Raw genomic sequence first — 23,216 nt, forward strand, 5'->3', positions numbered from 1 at the left:
ACCTTATGCAAATGGACGTAACTTGAAACTCTTCGAAGAAACAGGGGTCTATTGGAGTAGTCCGTAGTTGTGCACAAAGGTTTTAGTTTTCTTTATCCCCCTTAGGGCTGAGATTAGAGAATCGCAGATTTTATCGTCTTTGTATCGATGTTTCCAGTACGTCATGATCAGATTAAGCAAATCACTTAGAACTTATTAATTTGTGATGAATGATATTGGAGGAACTTTTTTCGAATGATATAGTTAATACTAGTCTCTGTACATATGTGCCCAAATTGATCTGAAATTTACAAACATGTTTGTTAATTATAATATGGGAGCAAGACAAAATCGTATTCTATGTCCTCTGACTTTGAACCTATTTATAACATTTTTTTTTTACCAAACTAAAAGAGAGATGCAGGAGTGGAATATGTGTTTCGCCTGCTATGCATGACATTTTGCCATATTGTATAATGATGATGATGCTAATTGTATAAACACTGTGATAAATCTATAACATCAAAATAAAGTTGTGGATAAAATGGGGAGGGGGGTGGGATTAATCTTGATATAACAAAAATTATAATGTTTAGAAATGAGATTTGGTATGAAACAACGAGCGGTAGTACTCTGGAGGCTGGAATTTCAAACTGTATCAGTAGATAAATACACGGTGCTTCTGGTTACAAACTTACCTGGACTAGCAAATGTTTGTCATCCCAAGTAGTAAAGCAATAATTACAATTTATTTTAAACAATTCGACATATTGATCTCTCCTACGTAATACCATGGAGCAGATTTGCGGGAATATGAATATTCTAAGATTAAATTATTCGTCATAGATTTTATACCAGTTAGTTTAAAATTACCACTGAATATATTTGCTGCATTTTCTAGGCGTGAATGTGAACTGTATCCTCCCTGTTTTCAATACTTTACAAAATGTATTCAGCAATTGATAACATTTACCAGAATAAATATTCACATATAAAGATGAACCAGCTGGTAGACTTAATTGGGTCTCAGAAGTCAGAGCTTGAAGATTTAAATGGGTCTCAAAGACAATGCTAGTCGACTTAATTGAATTTTAGAAGTCAAAGATTTAGAATATAGATACTGGTTTGTATCTCACAGGACGTACTTATTAAAAAAAAAAAAACTTTTTATATTGTCCTTTAAGCAATATTTACCAGATAACTTGTTTCCAGAATGGACTGTGGACATATCAAATTGTATAAAAACACTTCCTTACATCTTAAATCTCAGATAAATGTTGAAAATTACCTTAATATTTTTCTCTCATTCAAGTTCAGACATACGATTGCATACTTTATATGTTCTATAATTTAATGATTAAAATTGTTAGACACTGCAAAATAACAGCAAATGAACTGTATTGCTTGCGATAGCTTACAAATATAAGATAAATATTACATTCAAAATCAGACTTGAGATTCCTTTTACCAATGATTTGTCCATTTTATTCTACAGATGGGAATTTTCTTTACTTCTGCAGAGTAAAAAGGTAAGCATTATTGGAAATTTATCTCACTTTCTTTATCCTGTTTTTAAAAGAGAAAAACAAGTTCTAGAAACGTGAGAGATCTCATATTATAACTGTAATGTCAATATTAATGCCTTTTTCCATAAATTATTTCTCCCTCCTCCTCTCACTAGCAGCTGCCTCGGTCGGCGCTCAGCATTAAGGAGTTAGTGTTAGGTCTGATCGGCCTGATGTCAGGATAAAGTGACAGGATGGGACATGATGCTACATGTATGCGGCATGATGTCTCAATGCTAGACATCACTATAAACTGCCACACTGCTGATATCTTAGCGATATGACTGAGAAAGTGTTAAAGCTGCGATAAAAATCTCTCTCTCTCTCTCTCTCTCTCTCTCTCAAAATAAGGAAACATTTGCTCTTAAACAGTTATTTCTTGAATATGAGCACTTATTTTCCAGAAGGGAAGGCCAAATTGAGTTTTAAAAGAAAAGCTTTCTTAAAGCATTTACTATTGTTTTAGATTTGATATTCCTCAAAGGAATTGCCTCTGGAAACCTTACCGACGCACACATTATGGTCAACAAGTATTGGTTACCTGACTTGGTCTTAGGTAACGGACCAACACAGTCTACCATTATTCTGCTAAATGGTTCGTCAAATGCAGGAATAGGTTGCAGATGAGCCTAAAACGTAACAAGAAAAGAGTGAAGAAAACAAGCTTTGTAAAATTTAACAAATAATTTATTTCCCTATAAAAACAAGGTAAAAATGAGAAAAAGAACTTACGATTTTACGAATCAAATAACAAAATAATCCAAGAATAATCTAAGAATTAAAAAAAATAGAAGTCCTAGTAATAACAAGTCCTAATTAAACTGAATTCGAACACCGATGAAATCCAAAATGGAAGGCGATGACGTATGCTGTGGTTAGCGTCGTAATGATGTGTTAACAGTTCTTTGTTGAATCACAGAAAATAATATTCCAGAGTTTGAATTCTTTGTAAATTTCGATAACTGTCCTTGTCCAAGAATTAATTTAGACCACAAGTATTTCCAGGGAAAAATAATCTCTTGGAATCCAAATAATTTGAAGGAAACACAATAATTGCCACCCCCAAAAAAAAATTAAAAAAATGGTCACAACATAAATCACCTTGACTTCTCAAGTGTTATGGCAAGAATAACTATTATTTCTCAATACATCAATAATAAATCTAGCTACGACGCAAAACAAATCCCCGGATGCGGGTCAATCCTCCGGAAAAACATAACTGATGCATGTTATTTGTCATGTACTCCAAGTATGGCATCGGTTTCACTTATGATTCTTACTCTAATAAAGAATATTTTAAAAAATATATAAAAAGTTGTTTACTTCAACTCTCACTCATTTCTGAATCAAGGTCAGGAACTAGGTCAGCATTAGATACAAAGTTTATATGATTAGTGTTTACGAAAAACAGTCAAGTCAAACTCAATTTCTGGAAAATGTCAAATCCAGTAAATAAAACTAAATTACAATATCATGTAATGGAATTCAGAAAAATAAAACTGACAAAAAAATTAAATTAAATCAAATATAAATTAGATCAAACATACATAACACGAGTCTGGCATTAATTCTATTAAAGTACTCTTATTTGAAAACTTATACCATTTTGTCTCACTAGCCTCTGGTATTAGAAGGTCAGCAAGATAAGAAGGAGAGACACCTTATACAATGTTATGAGCGTAACATAATTTATGAAACTTTAGTCTGTCTTCCAGTGTAAAATCTTACTACATGAAACACGAAGACCATTTACAATTCTTCCTGCTTTTAGTTGTAGTTTTTATATTTTAAGTGAGCCGTCAAACGAACAACCATCCCATACAACTTCAGCATATTTTAGTAAGTGCCGGATATATTTAAAACAGACTATCCTTTCTGGTGTCTTTCGGCTAAATTTATATTGAAATATTTTCAAAGCAGTGATTATTTTTTAGGAGGCAGAAATATGTTATCAATATAATTGGTTCCGTTGCCTAGACTACTGAATGTTACGCCAAAATGCAACATGTTTATGGAGTTCAGAAGATCATTGTGTGTGGAGGTGGGGTGAGGGCTGGGATGGGGGTGGGGGTCGGATAAGAGGCTGCTGTTGTCTTTTCCAGTGTATTTTATAAGATTTAGTAAAGCAGCAAATTGTTGAAATCTCACACCATGGTTCGAACTGTGAAACGAAAAAGCCGTTAGTAGGACTGAGCAATGCAAATTTTGACTATTTTACCAACTGGTAAATGAGATATGCAAGACAATGGAACGAGTCAAACGCATCGGAAACTACGATAGGAACCTTCTTTACTCATGTTGATATTCACACGTGATCACGTGTTCGCTTTATGCTGCAGTATTTTGTATTTAATTTAAACGACGTTCAGAATATACTGCTAGTAGTCGAGATGGATGAAGAACAATGATGGGAGTACTTAAAGGTCACCGGCCATACTCCAACATTTTCCTGTTTATATCAGATTTGCATTACATGATTAAAAATATTTATACTTGCACAAAAAGAACAAAAAAATTATCAAGTGTAAAGAAGAAATAATAATTTAATTACTCGAAATAGAAGTATACAACGCTGTTACTTCCACTTAGTTACGATTTCCCACCTATAGAGGACGCAACCGGAAATGACGTACATATATCCATACAAGACGAAGTACATGCTTCTTGTTGTCGAAAAATAAAACACTATGAGCTATGGATAGGTAATATTTAGATGAAACTAATGAAAACTAATTTACTGTTCAGCCTTATATCGGTATGCGTGCACGACGCACTAGATTGTGTCGCTTTCAAAACTGCTCCATTGTTTCAATTTATTTTGAAAATTCCCGTTAATACAGGTAAAAGAAATCAATGCTGGCTTCCCTGTGTCGGCAGACTTTATTTAACAAAAGATGAAAGACATCGACACACTTAAAGAATCCAAAGGAACCAAACTTGACTTCTTTTTGTCAGCCGACTTCAGAAGAAAAACTTGGCACACTAAAAAGATACCAAAGTCAATTTTCCGGGGTTGGTTTGCATTGTCATAAAATAACCTATGTATTTGATATCCTGTCGGTAAGTTTAAACAATGAGTTTATTGCTCCATGCCAGTTGTGGTTATCACCCGGGCTTCTATTTGTTTGCCATAAGTAATCATAATTGATGTTTGCAGGGCAAATAGTATACACAATAATAACTTGCTTTAATAATACTTTTGTAACCCATGCAAGCAAAAAGATTATCATTTGCACTCACATTGAATGTATTTGAAAATAATGATTTTTTTTATTTGCGAGATACCGACTTATAGTTAACCTGGATACAATATAATCTTGGTCAGTTTGCAATAAGTAACTTATCGTGCATAAATAGTAGGTGCCTTCAAGCAATCGGGTGATACTTTCGTCTCATTTGCGATTTTGTTATTTGACATAAGCGATACACACTACACTAAGGATGCATACGCAAGCCGGCATCCGTTACATATACGAAGTTGGTGGATATATATCTATAAAAAAAACAATTTTCGCATGATGAAAAAAGAAGGAATATACGATAACAATGCAAGTTTAATTTGTTTCATTTTATTTTCAAACAAGTGTATGCTTATCAATTTATTTTGTACGGGGGGGGGGGGGGGAAGGGGGCACAAATTAAACACAAAATTATTTCCTTTCTAATTTGTACTGAATAATGGAGCAAGTATGATTGACGATATTGACCAATAATGACAAGCTTTCAATCTACGCGGGGAAACACTAAGACAACTTGAAAAATAAAAAACAAACAATAAAATTAACTTAGTACTAACCCCTTGATCCTGATGATTCTCTTTAATTTGCTTCCGTACAAACTTTCTATGTATTTTGCACATGTATTGTTTTAACTATTTGTTGTCGCTTTTCTAACCACTGTTTAAACGTGTAAAGAGCAGGATCTACCTCCTAAATTGAACAATATTAATGCGATTTAATCTTTTACAGAACTACATATGGCCAGTTTGTTTTTTAACGTCAGTATCTTTTACTATTGTTTAGGATTTGCAGATTTGCAAAGAGAATAGATACTTCCATACTGCGTTACAAATGCTTTATCAGCCTTGCGGAATATTCTTCGTGTTTATTGAAATTTAGTTCCAGCTCCATTATCTCTTTTTAACATTTTGGCAACGAGTTAACGATAACGACCAAACAATAAACAAACGCTATCGATTATATATTCTTCTTTATCATATGTATTCGCTTGTACTCTGTGCATTTTATCTTCTTTGTTGATATGACCAATATACGGTTCTTAATAATTTATTTGTTTAAATGCATTTATATATTTCAAGCGGTGGGTAGGGAGTTGTTACGCTATAAACAAAGCAATAGTTAAATATAAGCATGAATACTATCTCCACTGTTTCACTAATGCATTAGAACAATTGCCACTTTCAGATCTTGTTAAGCCGTTTTTTATTGCTAAAAACGTTTACGCGTACCTGCAGGTATTGGGTCCTGACTATACCAAAAAGTTCAAGTTGTACTTACCAATGTGTTTGTGTGTACCCGAGGAAGTTAACTGTCAGAAATCAACTTACTTACAGTTCTATCATTATTTATTCTGTATCCGCTAGTGGCGTTCACTCCGGTTGTATTCGTTGTAAAGTTCTGTATCCGCTAGTGGCGTTCAATCCAGTTGTATGTGTAGTAAAGTTCTGTATCCGCTAGTGGCGTTCACTCCAGTTGTATTTATAATAAAGTTCTATTTCATACCTTACCATACCTGCTTTGTTAAAATGCTTATGTAAAACACACACACACACACACACACACACACACCCGTCAAAATAAAACCCATCACCCAAACAAACAAACACAATTATCATGATTCAAAGCGTTAAGAAGTGCCTGTCATGGAAAAGACGTTGATTTTGTGTTAAGTTCACGACATGGAAAAGTGACCTCCAATGAAATTACGATACTTCTCTTTACAATACTAGTCTAGGTTTTTCATTTTCGCATGCATACTGATCTATGTGTGATTTAGATTTTTATCGTAGCTTTAACAATTTTTCAGTCATACCGCTACGCTGTCTGCAGTATGGCAATTGGTAGTGATATCTAGCACTGGGGCATCATGCCGCAGACATGTAGCATGATGTCCCACCCAGTCACATTATTCTAACACCTGGCTTACCAGTCCTAACACTAACCTCTTAATGCTGAGTGCCTAGCGAGGCAGCTGTTAGTAACATTTTTATAAGTCTTTGGTATGACTCGGCCGAGGTTCAAACCCGCGACCTCCCGTATCCGAGGCGGACGCTCTAACCATTTAGGCCACCGGAGCGGTCATAATGATCTATTGCAATCCGTCTTTTAATGTTAAGTATTTCTTAAATAGTGGAACAATTAACTCTGACGTTTTGTTTTCCTCCATTACAAGCTTGGTACGCATAATTTGTACCAAAAAAGTTCAAAATATAATTTCATGAAAACGTTTCTTATTTCTAAATATAGGCTATCGATGTTCTCATTTTCAACTTGTAATTTTTTAATTAGTTTTACAATGTTCTGATTTCTAACCCTGTGGGGAGGCAAGAGACGAATAATGACGTCGAATATAATTAAAATGAATGTATACTGCATGTGTTAATAGCATTTTCGGAGGTCTTAGTAACTTTATAATTGTATCAAAGTATGAATTTATATATTATAATATGTAAAAATACATTTGAATCTGAAACCAAATGAATCTACTCTTGAGCAGGGTCACCTCGTTCTACTTTGTGACACATAAGAGCAGTTGCAAGAGTTAACTCCCTCAAAAATCCTTATATATCGTAATAATATACATTCTGAATATTTATTCATAGAAATATTTTAAGTAAAAATAACAAAATTATCAAAATCCATAAAAGAATATTTTCAAAATATATTAATCGAGAAAGTAAATAATTTAAATTGAAATGTTGGAACTGTACTTCAAATATAAATTGCTTCTAATGTGTTGAACATTGTGCCAGCGTGATATAGCAGCCGACGATTGCTTTAATTGACTCCCCTTTCATTGACAATTCAGCCGCTAGTAACAAAGGTGAGAGATATGTTAAAGATCAGTTGTCACATTCGTTTCTTTTAATTTGAGTTGTTCGAAATGTAAGTAGTGCAGAATATTTCCATTCAGCAACATTTTGATAAATTCTTATTTATTACATAATCATAACGGGCACTTTGCATTGTACTGACAGTGACAGTGACACTGCACTTATGCTGTGTCATACACACGCAGTGCAAACCACAAACTTCAAGGTTTGTTTTGGTATCTTTCTCTCAAGATATTAGTATAAGTTACTTTTTTCCAATTTATTATGAGCTATTTCAATTTTCTTAGTTAATTTTGTCTTTGAAAAGCATAGGCCATGAAATTGAGTAAAGGTAAAGCACGAGATCGTATAGTTGCTTAACAGTTTATCTGTAAATGTTATATGTACGATATATAATAAACCCTTTTATACATATAGTATATATTATTTATATATAAATTGTAAGCAAGAATACAAGCCACTGTGGTAAAAATGACATATAACAGTACACCATATTATATTTTTGGAATCCTATTGTATTGTCTGATGGGTTCAAACACAGGGATTTCAAGTGCCTACACCAAAATAATGTTTTGCTTGGTTTTCAAAGGGACAAGGTTGCTAAACTGATAAAATTACACCTTGAGCAAGCCCAGAGGCCATTTTCTCACCCTAAACTGCAAGTTTCCCCTTAAATTCACTATATGTTTGTAATTATAGTGGGATATGCAATGTCCTCCTGAGAGTTCAACTAAGGTGCAATAATATCTGTAACTCATCTTGCTGATAGTACAGCCAAGGTGTAATACTGCCTAAAATCCACTAAATACATGTCTCCCTGTTAGTACAAACAAGGTGTAATACTTCCTGAAATCCATTAAATATTAAATATATATGTTTGTCTTCCTACGATGCTTTTATGTATCTGAGTTGCCATACAGAACCAGGTGCATCTGGTTTTGGTTTTGTTAATTTTATGCATAATTCTTTATTTTTAGTTGCAGAAACAAATATGCTTTGAATTTGGTAGTTAAGTGTTAATATTTGCTTTAGCGTTTTCTATGAATTCACAGAGAATAAATATGAATGTTCAATTCAGTGAATCATGAATGTTCTGGCTTGTCTTGATTTAACAAACATGAGTGTGTGTTGGGCCCATTCCCACTCATGAAAGCCCTTCATTCAGGTCATTAGAGACATATAGTCCTACGACCTGATGGCTAATATAACAGTGCTCCTTGAGCACATAAACGTCTGGGGGATATGGCACTAATTCCTTCCCCCAGGAACATTTAGCATCCTGCTGTGTGGGAATAAACCTGTCGCACATGCCCTTTTGGCAGGTACTGTACCCATCAGACAGAGGACACACATACCACACTTATGAATACCTCTTAAAGGGTCAACATCAACCAGAGTGCATACATTGCTAGTGTCCACAGAGAGTGGAACACATTCTTGTCCAGCATTGACCCACGCCCTGTGAGACACAAGTTGTTGATTTGTACTACCAGAGAAATTTTGAACTTTTTGAGGGAATGCAATTTGTTTAAAATGTATGTCTTTTACTATTATATTATATTATATTATATTATATTATATTATATTATATTTACATTTTATGGCTCTTTAACATTTTTGTCATTTATCTTTTAGGACTTTGGACATATTCTTCATCTCCAATCCTTGGAAAGGTTGCATAACAAAAAGGGATCAATAATAATTGACGGATTAGATGAGGAGTATCCTTATTTCTGTATTTTTGTCCTAGGCCAGCTGCGTTAGTTTTACTTGGGATATTCTAGGAACACTATAACTTGTCCTTTGTGGGCAGGTTATATATATATGTAAATTGTAGGTGAAATTAGGAAAAGAGTTCTTATGTACATTATGTCCATTCTATGATGGTGTCTACCAAGATAGGTTAAATGTATGATCTTGTTTAGTGAAAACTAAGTCTTATTAATGCAGATATTAGGAATTAAATTGTTGTATGATTTATCTTCTAACTTCAGACAAATGGCAAAGATGAATGGTGCAGTTCTTCTGGAGGATGTTGACCCTGAAGAGGAGGGAGGGCCACCTCCATGCAAATTCAAGCAGTCATACAGTTTACCCTTCTTTAGATACAAAAATATTGTCTTGGCAATTGTCTTCATTGATGGCATTGTCTCTATGGTGTTATGGCTGACAGGTATTTATTTTGATGCCAAAATGGTATGACATAAATAACTGAATTTGTACAAGCTGTTTGGCCATTTTGCCTGAGTTATGAATCTTTAGTGTACAAAGAAGTGCATATAGATTTTTAAAAAACATTGGTTGTCATAGCAGGTTTTGATAATGATAAATGTACATTTTAATTACAGTAGATCCAATGCGCACATGTCCATGTTTTGCCAAACTTTTGAATTTACAGTCCACATATTGTAGTAAATTAAAAGCACTGATAAAGGTCCCTGTTCTGCCAAAAGCATTGCATTTTGTGTTATGGAGGGTTATTATTAGCAGCAATTATTCCAAATTGATTTTCACTTTCATAACTGTGAAAGCAATAATATGGTGAATTAAAAGGTCATCAAAGTATGACTGCTTATTGGTGTACTGTCCAGTGGGTCTCCATTTTTTGGAGGAATATTTATTTGAATCAGATTTTTGAGTCTCAGATCACAAATTGACCAAATCTTGGTTCATAAATCAATTTCTATTGCACCAGCACTCTTGTTGTTAGGGTAAATAAACATTAGGAGAGAGATTGGTTTATTTATCTACAGTTATTATCAGTAGAATAAACTATGAAAATAAAAATACTTGATATGGTGTTTGGATGATCTGAAACAGAGTACCGATGGATAATGAGTCAAAAGCCACTTGCCTATCAGTGCAAATAATTAAGAGTGAATTTTTGACATCTATGTATTATTTATTTTTCTTTTGCAAGATTTATCTACCTTGAATAAATCATTGATGGTTGAAAAGTTTTGAAGGGAGAGAGCTTATGTGATTACAGTGTGTACAGGCTCAAGACTTTCAATCGCTGTGGCAGAGGGACAGTTATCATTGTTTCATAACATATAAATAAACATTCAAAAGTCTTAGAATTTTTAAGATGTAACTCCAAAGAAATCTGTCACAAAATACAAGTCATTAAAAACACTGCAGCATCCCAGTGGCCTGATGGGGTTAGAACATGAGAATCCACAAGCTATATCCTGCTTCAGTATTCCAGGACTGCGATGAAAGAAAAACCCTAAAAAAAAGATTTGTAAATGTTGGCCTTTGTGAATGAGTTACCTTTCGATGGAGATGTCCACTTAAGTAGGTTTTGCTGTACCAGTAGTTATCAAAATATAGATATGGTGAATAAATTTTAATTCTCAGTCACTAGAATGAAGTATTTCATCCATTTATTTTAATTGATGCATTAGCACCATTTTTCTCTTATTTTAGGTGGAAACTCAGACTATTTTGTGGATCATGTTGCATATTTCCATCTCAAGGACTCAGTATTTGACCTTGCCATCATGGCAGCTATCAAGGTTGTGACCTTTGCCCCAGTGACTTCATATCTAGAAACTGTATGTACAGAACAAATAGAAAAATCAAGAAACAGGTCTCTCAAAACTATCTCAAAAACTCTCCATTTTGTTCTGATATTTCTCAGCCTTGGATTTTTAGCTTTTTCTTCGACAAAAGGAGGTTTGATTCTTGACTCGGTTCTCAATGATACAAATTATAAAGTAATGCACCCAACATACAATGCATTAGTTATAAGTGCAGCATCTTTTAGCTTGATACAATGTGGAATGTTTCTCTGGAGTTTCCAAGCCATGAAGAGGTTAAAGGTCACAAGAATCCTGCACCTCTATAATGAAAAAGGTCAAGAGGTCAGTGAAGATGGAAAGCCTTTGAAGAAGAAAGTGGATATCCTACGATTGATCAAACTTGCTAAACCAGTATGTATATATGATGTATAGTGTATGATAAATTCAAATTTAGAAAATTAGTACACCACTCCCTCGATAATGTGCAAACCTGCTTTTAATGCAGGGTCAGGTGTAGATCCCATTTTTTAAACTAGAAAATACCCAAAAATTTATTCCTATTTGTTGAACTTGAAGAAAACTGGGATCAAAATTGGTAACAGAGAAACTGATATATCGCTCCTTTTATCGTCAAAAACGGTAGATGGGACCTGGAAATTTTAATGAACATTATGAAATATCAACTTTAAAAAGAAGTCTTAACATTTGTTACATTTTCTTAGTACACTGTAATTAATGATACTCAAGGAAATTTTGATCAATGAAAATGTCACTTATTCCTAGTGGAGGCAGTACTTCACTAAATAAATACCAATTAGATAATTTTTTGTGTCAATTGAAATTTGAGTTCAAGTTCAGTCTTTTAGTTCCTTTTAAGTGTAATCATAAATGCAATGTGTCCTGTTGTAATCAAACGTAACATGTGTAAATCTGCCGTAACAGCTCTGTCCACGAGTGTTTCTCTGAGAACCTAATTAAGCAGGCACAGCCCTAGGGCAAGGTGAACGAGGCAACCGCCTTGGGCCCTGCACTTCTTCACAATGCATTTTTTGTATTTTGTTTGGGGCCCCACGCTCATCATTTGCTGCCTTGGGCCCCACACATTCCTTTGGCCGGGCCTGTAATTAAGTGTTGACCGTGTTTTGATATTGGACTAGCGGAAACATTTGTAATATTGTTGCACTAAATAAAAAGAGGGCCTCCTTTTCTATTATCAAGTTAATTACATCTTTTGAACAAATAAAGGAAGTGGAATAAACAAAAAAATTAAAAGGCACTCAAATCCTACATGCTTAAGAACCAGCAGCTCCGGTCATTAGTTGGGTGACTTATTTCATTTGATCAATTGAACACTGTTATAAATGTTATTGTGTATGTAATCTAATTAAACAACCTTAAATTAACCTACTCAACTACAATTGTGATTAAAGATAGCAAGGCAACCAAACGAAATGAGTACTTCGTAAAAAAAAAAAGAGATTTGTTTCACAGATATGGACCATTGTAGGGAAAACGAGTTTTAAAGAATTTCTGACTTGCACATAGAGATATTCTCAAGGATGATAAGAAATTTCACTGTTACTTGCAATCAAATCATGGCATCAATATTTTACTAATTGAACAATTCAAAACCTCAGTTTCGATGTAGATGATTGTCTCACAAAATGTTTATTTTATTATTTTTGTCAAAAGGAATCTTGTTTGGTGGTGTATCAACAGTTAGTCTGGTTCCCAGCTTCATACTCTGTTTTGCAACAGCTATTATACATCATTCCAGGAACCAGACTAAACCACACAAAAAAAAATCAAAAAGATGTGACATAATACACAAATGTTTTCACATATCATGTTGCTTGTTGAAACCAGTTGGAAACATGTTATCAATCTTTCAGATGTTGGACATTTTGAAAATAAAAAATGTGATTTTTACAGAATAATGAACAACTTCACTCGACGGGATTATAAAACAAGGATTCAGTCAGTAAACAGCCATTCCCCACCCCCCAAACCCAACCCTGCAGTTCTCTGAATGTCATTTGTCTAGCAGATTTTTGGGAGGTCCCTCGGTAACTCACACCCTCGCTTATTGTGCGGTCTATGTTTTGGGACTCTAATGTGCGCAAGTTATCGAGGGAGAGATGTACTAACTTTGCTATATTACTGGGTCTATATTAGGGGAAAAATTCCTTTATGAACTTGAAGAAATGGAAAAAAAATTGTGAATGATTTAATCAAGAAATAATGATAGGGCTTGAAAATGCGATAAACAATATTTTTGTTACATTTAATTCATTTTTTGATGCAGTTCATTTTAGAAATCACCCAGCATGAATCATGCAAAAATGCAGTTTATAATAAACCCTGTATACTATGCCATACATGTGATAATGCCAGATTCCCCTTGAAATTTCAGATTTTTGTTTGTTACCTTAACTCCTGTCATAAACATTTTTTCCCATTAATTATTTTTTTATTATTGCAGTTTTATTGTTAAATTAAAATTATATGTACATTGCATAACGTTTGAGGCAGAGATCAGAGCCACTTTTGCTTATCTTAAATATATTAAATGAGGAGGACTGTTACAATTTAAGACCCACTTCAGTCTTCAAGGGTGTAGACTCATAGTGTTGTATCTTAAGGCCCAATACAGTCTTGAAATTTTAAAAATAAACTTTACAGACTGCATGTTTCTCATAGCGTTACAATTTGAGACCCACTTTCATATTTTAAGGGTGTAGACTGCATGTTTCTCATAGTGTTACAATTTAAGACACCGCTCCGGTGACCTAGTGGTTAGAGCATCCGCCTCAGATGCAGGATGTCGTGGGTTTGATCCCCGACCGAGTCAAACCAAAGACATACAAAAATGGTACTGTACTAACAGCTGCCTCGCTTGGCACTCAGTATTAAGAGTTTAGTGTTAGGACTGGTTGGCCTGGTGTCAGAATAATGTGACTGGGTAGGACATCATGCTACATGTCTGCGGCATGATGCCCCAGTGCTAGGCATCACTGTAAACTGCCACATTGCAGACATCGTAGCGATATGACTGAAACATTCTTAAAGCTTCGTTAAAAATCCAAATCACATCACATCACACAATTTAAGAAAAACTTCAGTCTTTAAGGGTGTAGACTGCATATTTCTCATAGTGTTACATCTTAAGACCCACTTCAGTCTTTGAAGGTGTAGACTGCATGTTTCTCATAGTGTTAAAATTTATGACTCACTTCTGTCTTTAAGGTTGTAGACTCCATGTTTCTCACAGTATTACATCTTAAGACTCAATACAAACTTTAAGGGTGTAGACTGCATGTTTCTCATAGTGTTAAAATTTATGACCCACTTCTGTCTTTAAGGTTGTAGACTCCATGTTTCTCACAGTGTTACATCTTAAGACTCAATACAGACTTTAAGGGTGTAGACTGCATGTTTCTCATAGTGTTAAAATTTATGACCCACTTCTGTCTTTAAGGTTGTAGACTCCATGTTTCTCAGAGTGTTTCATCTTAAGACTCAATACAGACTTTAAGGGTGTAGACTGCATATTTCTCATAGTGTTAAAATTTATGACCCACTTCTGTCTTTAAGGTTGTAGACTCCATGTTTCTCACAGTGTTACATCTTAAGACTCAGTACAGACTTTAAGGGTGTAGACTGCCTGTTTCTCATAGTGTTACAACTTAAGACTCAATACAGACTTTAAGGGTGTAGACTGCATGTTTCTCATAGTGTTAAAATTTATGACCCACTTCTGTCTTTAAGGTTGTAGACTCCATGTTTCTCACAGTGTTACATCTTAAGACTCAATACAGACTTTAAGGTGTAGACTGCATATTTCTCATAGTGTTAAAATTTATGACCCACTTCTGTCTTTAAGGTTGTAGACTCCATGTTTCTCACAGTGTTACATCTTAAGACTCAATACAGACTTTAAGGGTGTAGACTGCCTGTTTCTCATAGTGTTACAACTTAAGACTCAATACAGACTTTAAGGGTGTAGACTGCATGTTTCTCATAGTGTTAAAATTTATGACCCACTTCTGTCTTTAAGGTTGTAGACTCCATGTTTCTCACAGTGTTACATCTGAAGACTCAATACAGACTTTAAGGGTGTAGACTGCCTGTTTCTCATAGTGTTACAACTTAAGACTCAATACAGACTTTAAGGGTGTAGACTGCATGTTTCTCATAGTGTTAAAATTTATGACCCACTTCTGTCTTTAAGGTTGTAGACTCCATGTTTCTCACAGTGTTACATCTGAAGACTCAATACAGACTTTAAGGGTGTAGACTGCCTGTTTCTCATAGTGTTACAACTTAAGACCAACTACAGTCTTTAAGGGTGTAGACTGCATGTTTCTTGCCTGGGTGTTATAGTGAAATGTATTTAGTTAAGAGACAGTTCAGCTGTCAGTGAGTGTTGTATGGCATTGTGATTAAAAACTGAAACAAATCAGTACTTCAGGAAATGTTTTCATTTGGTGTGTTTTGTTTACTGTAAAATGATTTTCCAGTCATAAATACATTGATAATAATAGCAGTATTTAATATTTCAGAGAATTCCCAGCATTTTTTTATCCAAATTCATATTATGTTATACAGTGTTCCAGATGTTAGGTTGGGAACATGACATGTATGCTATCCATAATAACATGATTTTTATATATAAATTTAATTCATTTTTTGATGCAGATCATTTTAGAAATTACCCAGCATGAATCCTGCAATAGTGCAGTCTATGATAGACCTTGTGTGTAAATGTGTTTGTATGTGTGTATATATATATATATATATATATATATATATATATATATATATATATCTTTGTGGTAATATTTACAAATTAAGAAACCTCACAGGTAGAATAAGTGGTTAGAGTATTGTCTCAAATGCCAGAGGTCGCGTATTTGAACCCTGGCCGAAACATACCAAAGACCCATAAAAATGGTACTAACAGCTGTTTTGCTTGGTGCTCAGCATTAAGAGGTTAGTGTTAGGACTGTTTGGCTTGGTGTCAAGATAATGTGACTGGGTGGGTCCTGATGCTACATACCTGTGGCATGATTCCCCATTGCTAGACATCTTTATAAAAGACACCTTAGCAATATGACTGAAAAGTTGTTAAAGCTATATTAAAAAAGCCAAATCAGACACACACACACACACACACACAGAAACTCTATGAGAGAAAATTGACATTTTAATACAATATACATCATACCTGTCAACTCTCTTGCTGTGAGAAAAAAGCTCTTGATTTTTGGGGTCGTTCAACGCTTACCTCCTGATTTTTTAATGTCTCCTGATTTTTGCAGAGAACTTGCAATTATTACATTATGTGTGTTGATTTTCATTGCTCCTAAAAAATCCTACATCAGTAGAAATATCTTATGCAGTCCACAGAAGCCATGTTCTATTTTTTCATCCATGAATGTTGTTGTGACAAAATAATTGTGACACTACAGAGAATTTTTTCTTCTGTGAATCGAATGTTAAGTTTAGACCTTATTTATGTCAGTTTATTAATTTATTTTTAACCCTAAAACAATACCGAAATTAGAAACTAATCCACAACCAGAAATAAACCACAACGATAAAATTGTCAGCAATTAGTTTCAGTCTCATGAATGATCACTGTGATGCTGTAGCATCTCCATTCCCACCAAAGAAACTTACTCAAGTGAACACCCGGCATTTACTGTACTGTATGTTCAAACATGAATTACCATCATTAAATTAAAAGAAAGAATGGAGAAACATACTAGCTTATTTGCCATCAAACAACTAATGCAGAATAAATATGTTATGTAGTAAACAATGTTAAATGCCTTTCGAGTTGAGACTAAGGAAATAAGATGGGATACAAAATTGGGAAAAATAGTTGCCACATGTATGGCAACTTCTGACTCCATAGTTAGGCACCACTATTTACAACAAAATGGGGCAACCAGTTTCTTGTGCTTACATGACACACACTATTGAACATGGTTTCCTTGAATTGTGTCAGAAGGCCAGTCCTTTTCACAAGATAATTGCAATGATAAAGATTAACTGTTAATTGGTCACTCTGGTTTTGTTGCATGTTTACTTAGGACTAACTTTTAGCTATTGCGCAGTTTGGCCACAGCTGACCAGAATATGCAAAGAGGGCACATCCTGAAGGAAAATAGGGCGCTTCACAGGGAGAAACAGCATGTCCTTTGAGAATTTTAAGTTTATTGGATCTGGAAGATCAGTTAATATTTAGTGAAAACTAGGCTTAAAATAAGTTGTGAATAACCTCCTGATAATAGGTTACAATCTCCCTTTTTTATACTTGGCTTTTTAAAAGTTGACAGGTATGTATACATGTGTATACATATGTCTTATTATGACTTTCTAATTGTTCTATCATTGTTGTTAACCTTCTGACCTCATGTGAGCTAAAATATATAGAAGTGACTTGATGTCCAGTCCTGCATGTCATAAGAACCTTGCCATGATGGTTCAGTGTTCAGTGTGTCAGATTTGTGGCTTGATTCAAATCCTACCATATGATCAGCTTGGGTTGGCTACAACTGTGGTGTCATTATGCAAGGCACTATACTCAGTTGCTTAGGTCAGTGCTGTCCAACCTTTTTGGCACCATGGGCCACTGAAAAATGTTTTTCTTGATGCCGAGGTCTGCAGCAGTAAACTGAAAAGCAATGACTATATAGCTGCTCAAGCTCTGGCGGGCCATTTAAAATCAGCCTGCGGGCCATGGGTTGGACAGCACTGGCTTAGGTACTGTATAACCTACTTGTGTAGCAATGCATCAAACACAAAATGAACCAAATTTAAACCCATTGTAGTTATATAAGAAATGCATGCAGACTTAATTTATCAATGTAGTAATAGGATATAAGTATAATGATGGTAGTCAGATCCTAAACACATCATTCATCATACATGTTTATTTGCTTTGTGGATAATAATGCTCATTTCCGTTTTGAATTTTAAGAAAAAAGATTCTATTACTGAATATGTAGTCAGATATAAATTTATTAATATTTGCAGGAAGCTGTGTTGTTGATTGTGGCATCCCTTGCTCTCTTGGTGTCCAGTGGTTCCCAAATGGTGGCTCCGCTTTTCTTTGGCATGGTGGTAGATGTGGCACAAAAGAGCATGGGTAGGTGCTTCTTAATACGCAGAACAAGAAAAGTACCTCTTTGTTGCAAGGAAATTGGCAAGGAAATTATGTTAGATTGAATTTACAATTGATGAATAACTTAATTGGATGTCTCCAAATTAAAAAAAATAAAATACCACCAAAATGATGTTATTCAATATTGATTTTTTCACAGTTGTTTTCTCTTTGTATTTTTTAGTCAGTCTTATATAGCGTAATCCATCCCCTCCCATTTTTTTAATATTCAGTACTTGACATACAAGAAATCTTGATTCATGGTACTTTGTATTTGAATGTGAATACCTTTTAACCACTGCAAGAAGAAAGTAAAATTTGTTGCAATCCAATACAGTGTAACTGTGACAGTATTTAAATATGAATGCTTTTTGAACAATTACAACAAAAGAGCACAGCTTGTTACAGTCCACTACAGTGTAACTGTGACACTATTTGAATGTGACTACCATTTGAACAATTGCAACAAAAGAGCACAGCTTGTTACAGTCCACTACAGTGTAACTGTGACACTATTTGAATGTGACTACCATTTGAACAATTACAACAAAAGAGCACAGCTTGTTACAGTCCACTACAGTGTAACTGTGACACTATTTGAATGTGACTACCATTTGAACAATTACAACAAAAGAGCACAGCTTGTTACAGTCCACTACAGTGTAACTGTGACAGTATTTGAATGTGACTACCATTTGAACAATTGCAACAAAAGAGCACAGCTTGTTACAGTCCACTACAGTGTAACTGTGACACTATTTGAATGTGACTACCATTTGAACAATTACAACAAAAGAGCACAGCTTGTTACAGTCCACTACAGTGTAACTGTGACACTATTTGAATGTGACTACCATTTGAACAATTACAACAAAAGAGCACAGCTTGTTACAGTCCACTACAGTGTAACTGTGACAGTATTTGAATGTGACTACCATTTGAACAATTACAACAAAAGAGCACAGCTTGTTACAGTCCACTACAGTGTAACTGTGACACTATTTGAATGTGACTACCATTTGAACAATTACAACAAAAGAGCACAGCTTGTTACAGTCCACTACAGTGTAACTGTGACAGTATTTGAATGTGACTACCATTTGAACAATTACAACAAAAGAGCACAGCTTGTTACAGTCCACTACAGTGTAACTGTGACACTATTTGAATGTGACTACCATTTGAACAATTACAACAAAAGAGCACAGCTTGTTACAGTCCACTACAGTGTAACTGTGACACTATTTGAATGTGACTACCATTTGAACAATTACAACAAAAGAGCACAGCTTGTTACAGTCCACTACAGTGTAACTGTGACAGTATTTGAATGTGACTACCATTTGAACAATTACAACAAAAGAGCACAGCTTGTTACAGTCCACTACAGTGTAACTGTGACACTATTTGAATGTGACTACCATTTGAACAATTACAACAAAAGAGCACAGCTTGTTACAGTCCACTACAGTGTAACTGTGACAGTATTTGAATGTGACTACCATTTGAACAATTACAACAAAAGAGCACAGCTTGTTACAGTCCACTACAGTGTAACTGTGACACTATTTGAATGTGACTACCATTTGAACAATTACAACAAAAGAGCACAGCTTGTTACAGTCCACTACAGTGTAACTGTGACAGTATTTGAATGTGACTACCATTTGAACAATTGCAACAAAAGAGCACAGCTTGTTACAGTCCACTACAGTGTAACTGTGACACTATTTGAATGTGACTACCATTTGAACAATTACAACAAAAGAGCACAGCTTGTTACAGTCCACTACAGTGTAACTGTGACACTATTTGAATGTGACTACCATTTGAACAATTGCAACAAAAGAGCACAGCTTGTTACAGTCCAGTAAAGTATAACTGTGATAGTATTTGAATGTGACTCCCTTTATAACCATTCCAACGAAAAGGTTGAACTAATTTACAGTTATATATATATATATATATATATATATATATATATATATATATATATATATATATATACACAGCTTGGGAATTTTACTCTCATGAAAGTTAGTTGTCTTTGCTCACAAGTTTTCATTTATCATTTATGCTGGCTTCATTTTGTTTTATAAACAGATGAGCTAAATCGGACTGTTCTGATCCTGTTTGTTATATACCTTGGTGGAGCATTCTTCTCGATGATCCGATCCTGGCTTTTTAACCTGGCTGGTCAACGTGTTGTGGCTCGGCTTCGTAAACAGCTTTTTGGTTCCATCATTAAGCAGGAAGTGGCATTCTTTGATACTAACAGGTAAAATATTAATTTTTTATCTAAAGTTGTCTGAACATTTTGTTGTCAGGAACTTAATTATGTCATAAAAATCATAACTGTATTGTGCTTGGAATAGCTGTTTTACATCATATTCATTTAGCTTCAAGAATATATAGAATGATAGCTGGCAGCTTTCAACCATGATCACAATGACACCTCAATATGTATAGTTCATAGGTTTTAGTTTCACTAGTTAATAATAATGATTCTGAATTTATCTGGAGAAGACAAATTTTAAAGGATAAAATGTCATGTGTATGCAGTGAACATTGTTAAATTGTCATTTCTTTATAAGATATTTATACATCTGCCATTGGGTAGGCATATTATGTTGTTCCATAGATCTATCTATCAGTTTTGTTTCTAAGAAATAACTTTAGTTCTCTACCATCCACAGTTTCCCACCTTCATCGATAACTTATATTTAGGGTAAAGAAGTTAATAAATTTTGAGATCAAAAGGTTGCTGATAAAGATGTGTGTGTTTGATTTGGATTTTTTAACCTAGTTTTAAAAAAAATTCAGTCATTTCGCTATGATGTCTGCATTGTGGCAGTTTATAGTGATGTCTAGCACTGGGGCATCATGCCACAGACATGTAGCATCATGTCCCACCCAGTCACATTATCCTGACACCAGGCTGACCAGTCCTAACAATAACCTCTTAATGTTGAGCACCAAGTGAGGCAGTTGTTTGTACATTTTTATAAGTCTTTGGTGTGACTTGGCTGGGGTTCAAACCCATGACCTTCCACATCCACGGCAGATGCTCTGACCACTAGGCCAACGGAGCAGTCTTTGATAAAGTCATTGTGACTGAAAGAAATAAAAATGGTTTCCTTGCAATAACTCAAGTTCTCTATCATCCACAGTTGCCAGCCTTTGTGGAATGCTTGTAGTTCAGTTAAGGAAGAACATATTATCTGGGAGGTCAAAAATTTAAAGGCCAGAATGAATGTGACAGACAAAGTTGACTGATTACCACATAATGACATTTGTTCTACCTCACCTATATTTACCAAGTTTTGTAATTGGCTTGCACTTGGGGTAAGGAAAAACCCTAACAATATTTTGACAAAAGGGCTAAGATCAGGTCACTGTCCACCAACGAAGAAAAATGGTTTCTGCCCAAACAAATTAATAATCTACTATGCACCTTAAACAAACCATGAGATTGACTTATGCATGGTCACTGTAAAAAAGAAGCCTATTGATTTTAGGGTCAGAAGTTCAAAGAACATGGGCATTGACTAAAAGAAGAGAAACACTTTTTGCATAACTTAAGATCTAGACGACATACCACATACTTTTCCCAAAGTTTGCAGAGTGCTTGCTCTAAAGTTTGAAACAGACCTATTGATATTGATATGTGGTTTTTGCCACAGTGGCTGTCTTGAAAATCTCATTATTACTACTCCTGCTGAATGGATGGTCATATCAACATGGCAGTTTGACTATAAGCCTTCTGATGATATCTTGTTAGACTTAAATGAAATTGGTTCCGCTTGCACTTCCAGGATGACTGCCACAATGGCCATCTTGAGAATCTTGTTATCACCACTCCTCCGAAGATGGTCATATGAATATGGGGCTTTGACTGAATGACTTCTTATGATGTCTGATTTGTGCTAAATGAAAATGATGCCACTCAGACATCTACTGTAGACAGCTTGAAAGTGTTGTTATTGCTGCTTCTCCTAAATGAATTGTCATATCGGCTTGGAGTTTTAAATGAAACATGTTTTGTATGGTATCTAGTTGGTCATACATGAAAATGGTACCAATCTGGCAGCTATTATGACTGACACAATGGCCTTATGGAAATTTTTATTATTGCTGCATCTCCTAGTTGACTAGTCATATTGACATTGTGCTTTCAGTAAAATACTTCTTACTATATATAGCTGGCCCTAAATGGAAATGATGTGAATCTGTTACTCTGATATCCAATATAGCCACCAGTGCATTTTTACTCCAAGAAAGTCATATCAACATGGTGTTTTCACCAGAAGACATATTATAATTGCCATGTTTATTCTAAATTCAAATGGTGCTGATTTGATGTCCAAGATGAAAATCTTGTTATCACTACAGCGCTTTAAGTAGAAAGTCATTTTAACATGGGATTTTCATCAGAAGAGGTTTTATGATGTCTAATTGGTCCTAAATAAAAAATAATGCAAACTGACCCTAAGTATGATCACCAATTTGGCCATCTTGAAAATATTATCTCTACTCCTCCTAGGGTTGATGGCTATATCAATGTGGAGTTTTCACAATGGATTTCTTTTGATGCCTAATTGATCCTAAACGAAAATGGCGCCAGTCATACATCCAACATGGTCGCCATAATGGATGTTTTTAAAATCCTCTGAAGAACATGGAAATTTCACCAAAAGACATAATAATGTCTACTTGGTGCCAATCTGAGTTCAATATGTAAACTACAGCAGCATATTGAAAATATTGTTATCGTTGAAAAATATCAGAGATTGTTTTAACACTCAGTAATTAAAACGAAAAATGGACTTATCTTGCATTCCTGGAAATTTTTGTCACTGAGTAAAGCATCAGTCCATATGAGGGTATCTTTTTTATTCTAAAGA

The 23,216-nt window shown here is 34.7% G+C and overlaps 1 protein-coding gene across 1 annotated transcript in view; it reads left to right on the forward strand.

Moving 5' to 3' along the window:
- Positions 1–7,549: 7,549 nt before the first annotated feature.
- LOC149777235 (uncharacterized) overlaps positions 7,550–23,216 on the forward strand; it is a 58,587-nt gene continuing 42,920 nt past the window's right edge. The window contains exons 1-5 of the mRNA XM_089941980.1: positions 7,550–7,607; positions 9,612–9,790; positions 11,047–11,552; positions 18,186–18,297; positions 20,416–20,590. Coding sequence (XP_089798106.1) covers positions 9,616–9,790; positions 11,047–11,552; positions 18,186–18,297; positions 20,416–20,590 — 968 coding nt within the window. The 5' untranslated portion in view covers positions 7,550–7,607; positions 9,612–9,615. The remainder of the gene's footprint in view (positions 7,608–9,611; positions 9,791–11,046; positions 11,553–18,185; positions 18,298–20,415; positions 20,591–23,216) is intronic.

The sequence above is a fragment of the Sinohyriopsis cumingii genome, chromosome 18, assembly GCF_028554795.1.
Source record: "Sinohyriopsis cumingii isolate HCF-2022 chromosome 18, ASM2855479v2, whole genome shotgun sequence".
Classification (NCBI taxonomy): Eukaryota; Metazoa; Mollusca; class Bivalvia; order Unionida; family Unionidae; genus Sinohyriopsis; species Sinohyriopsis cumingii.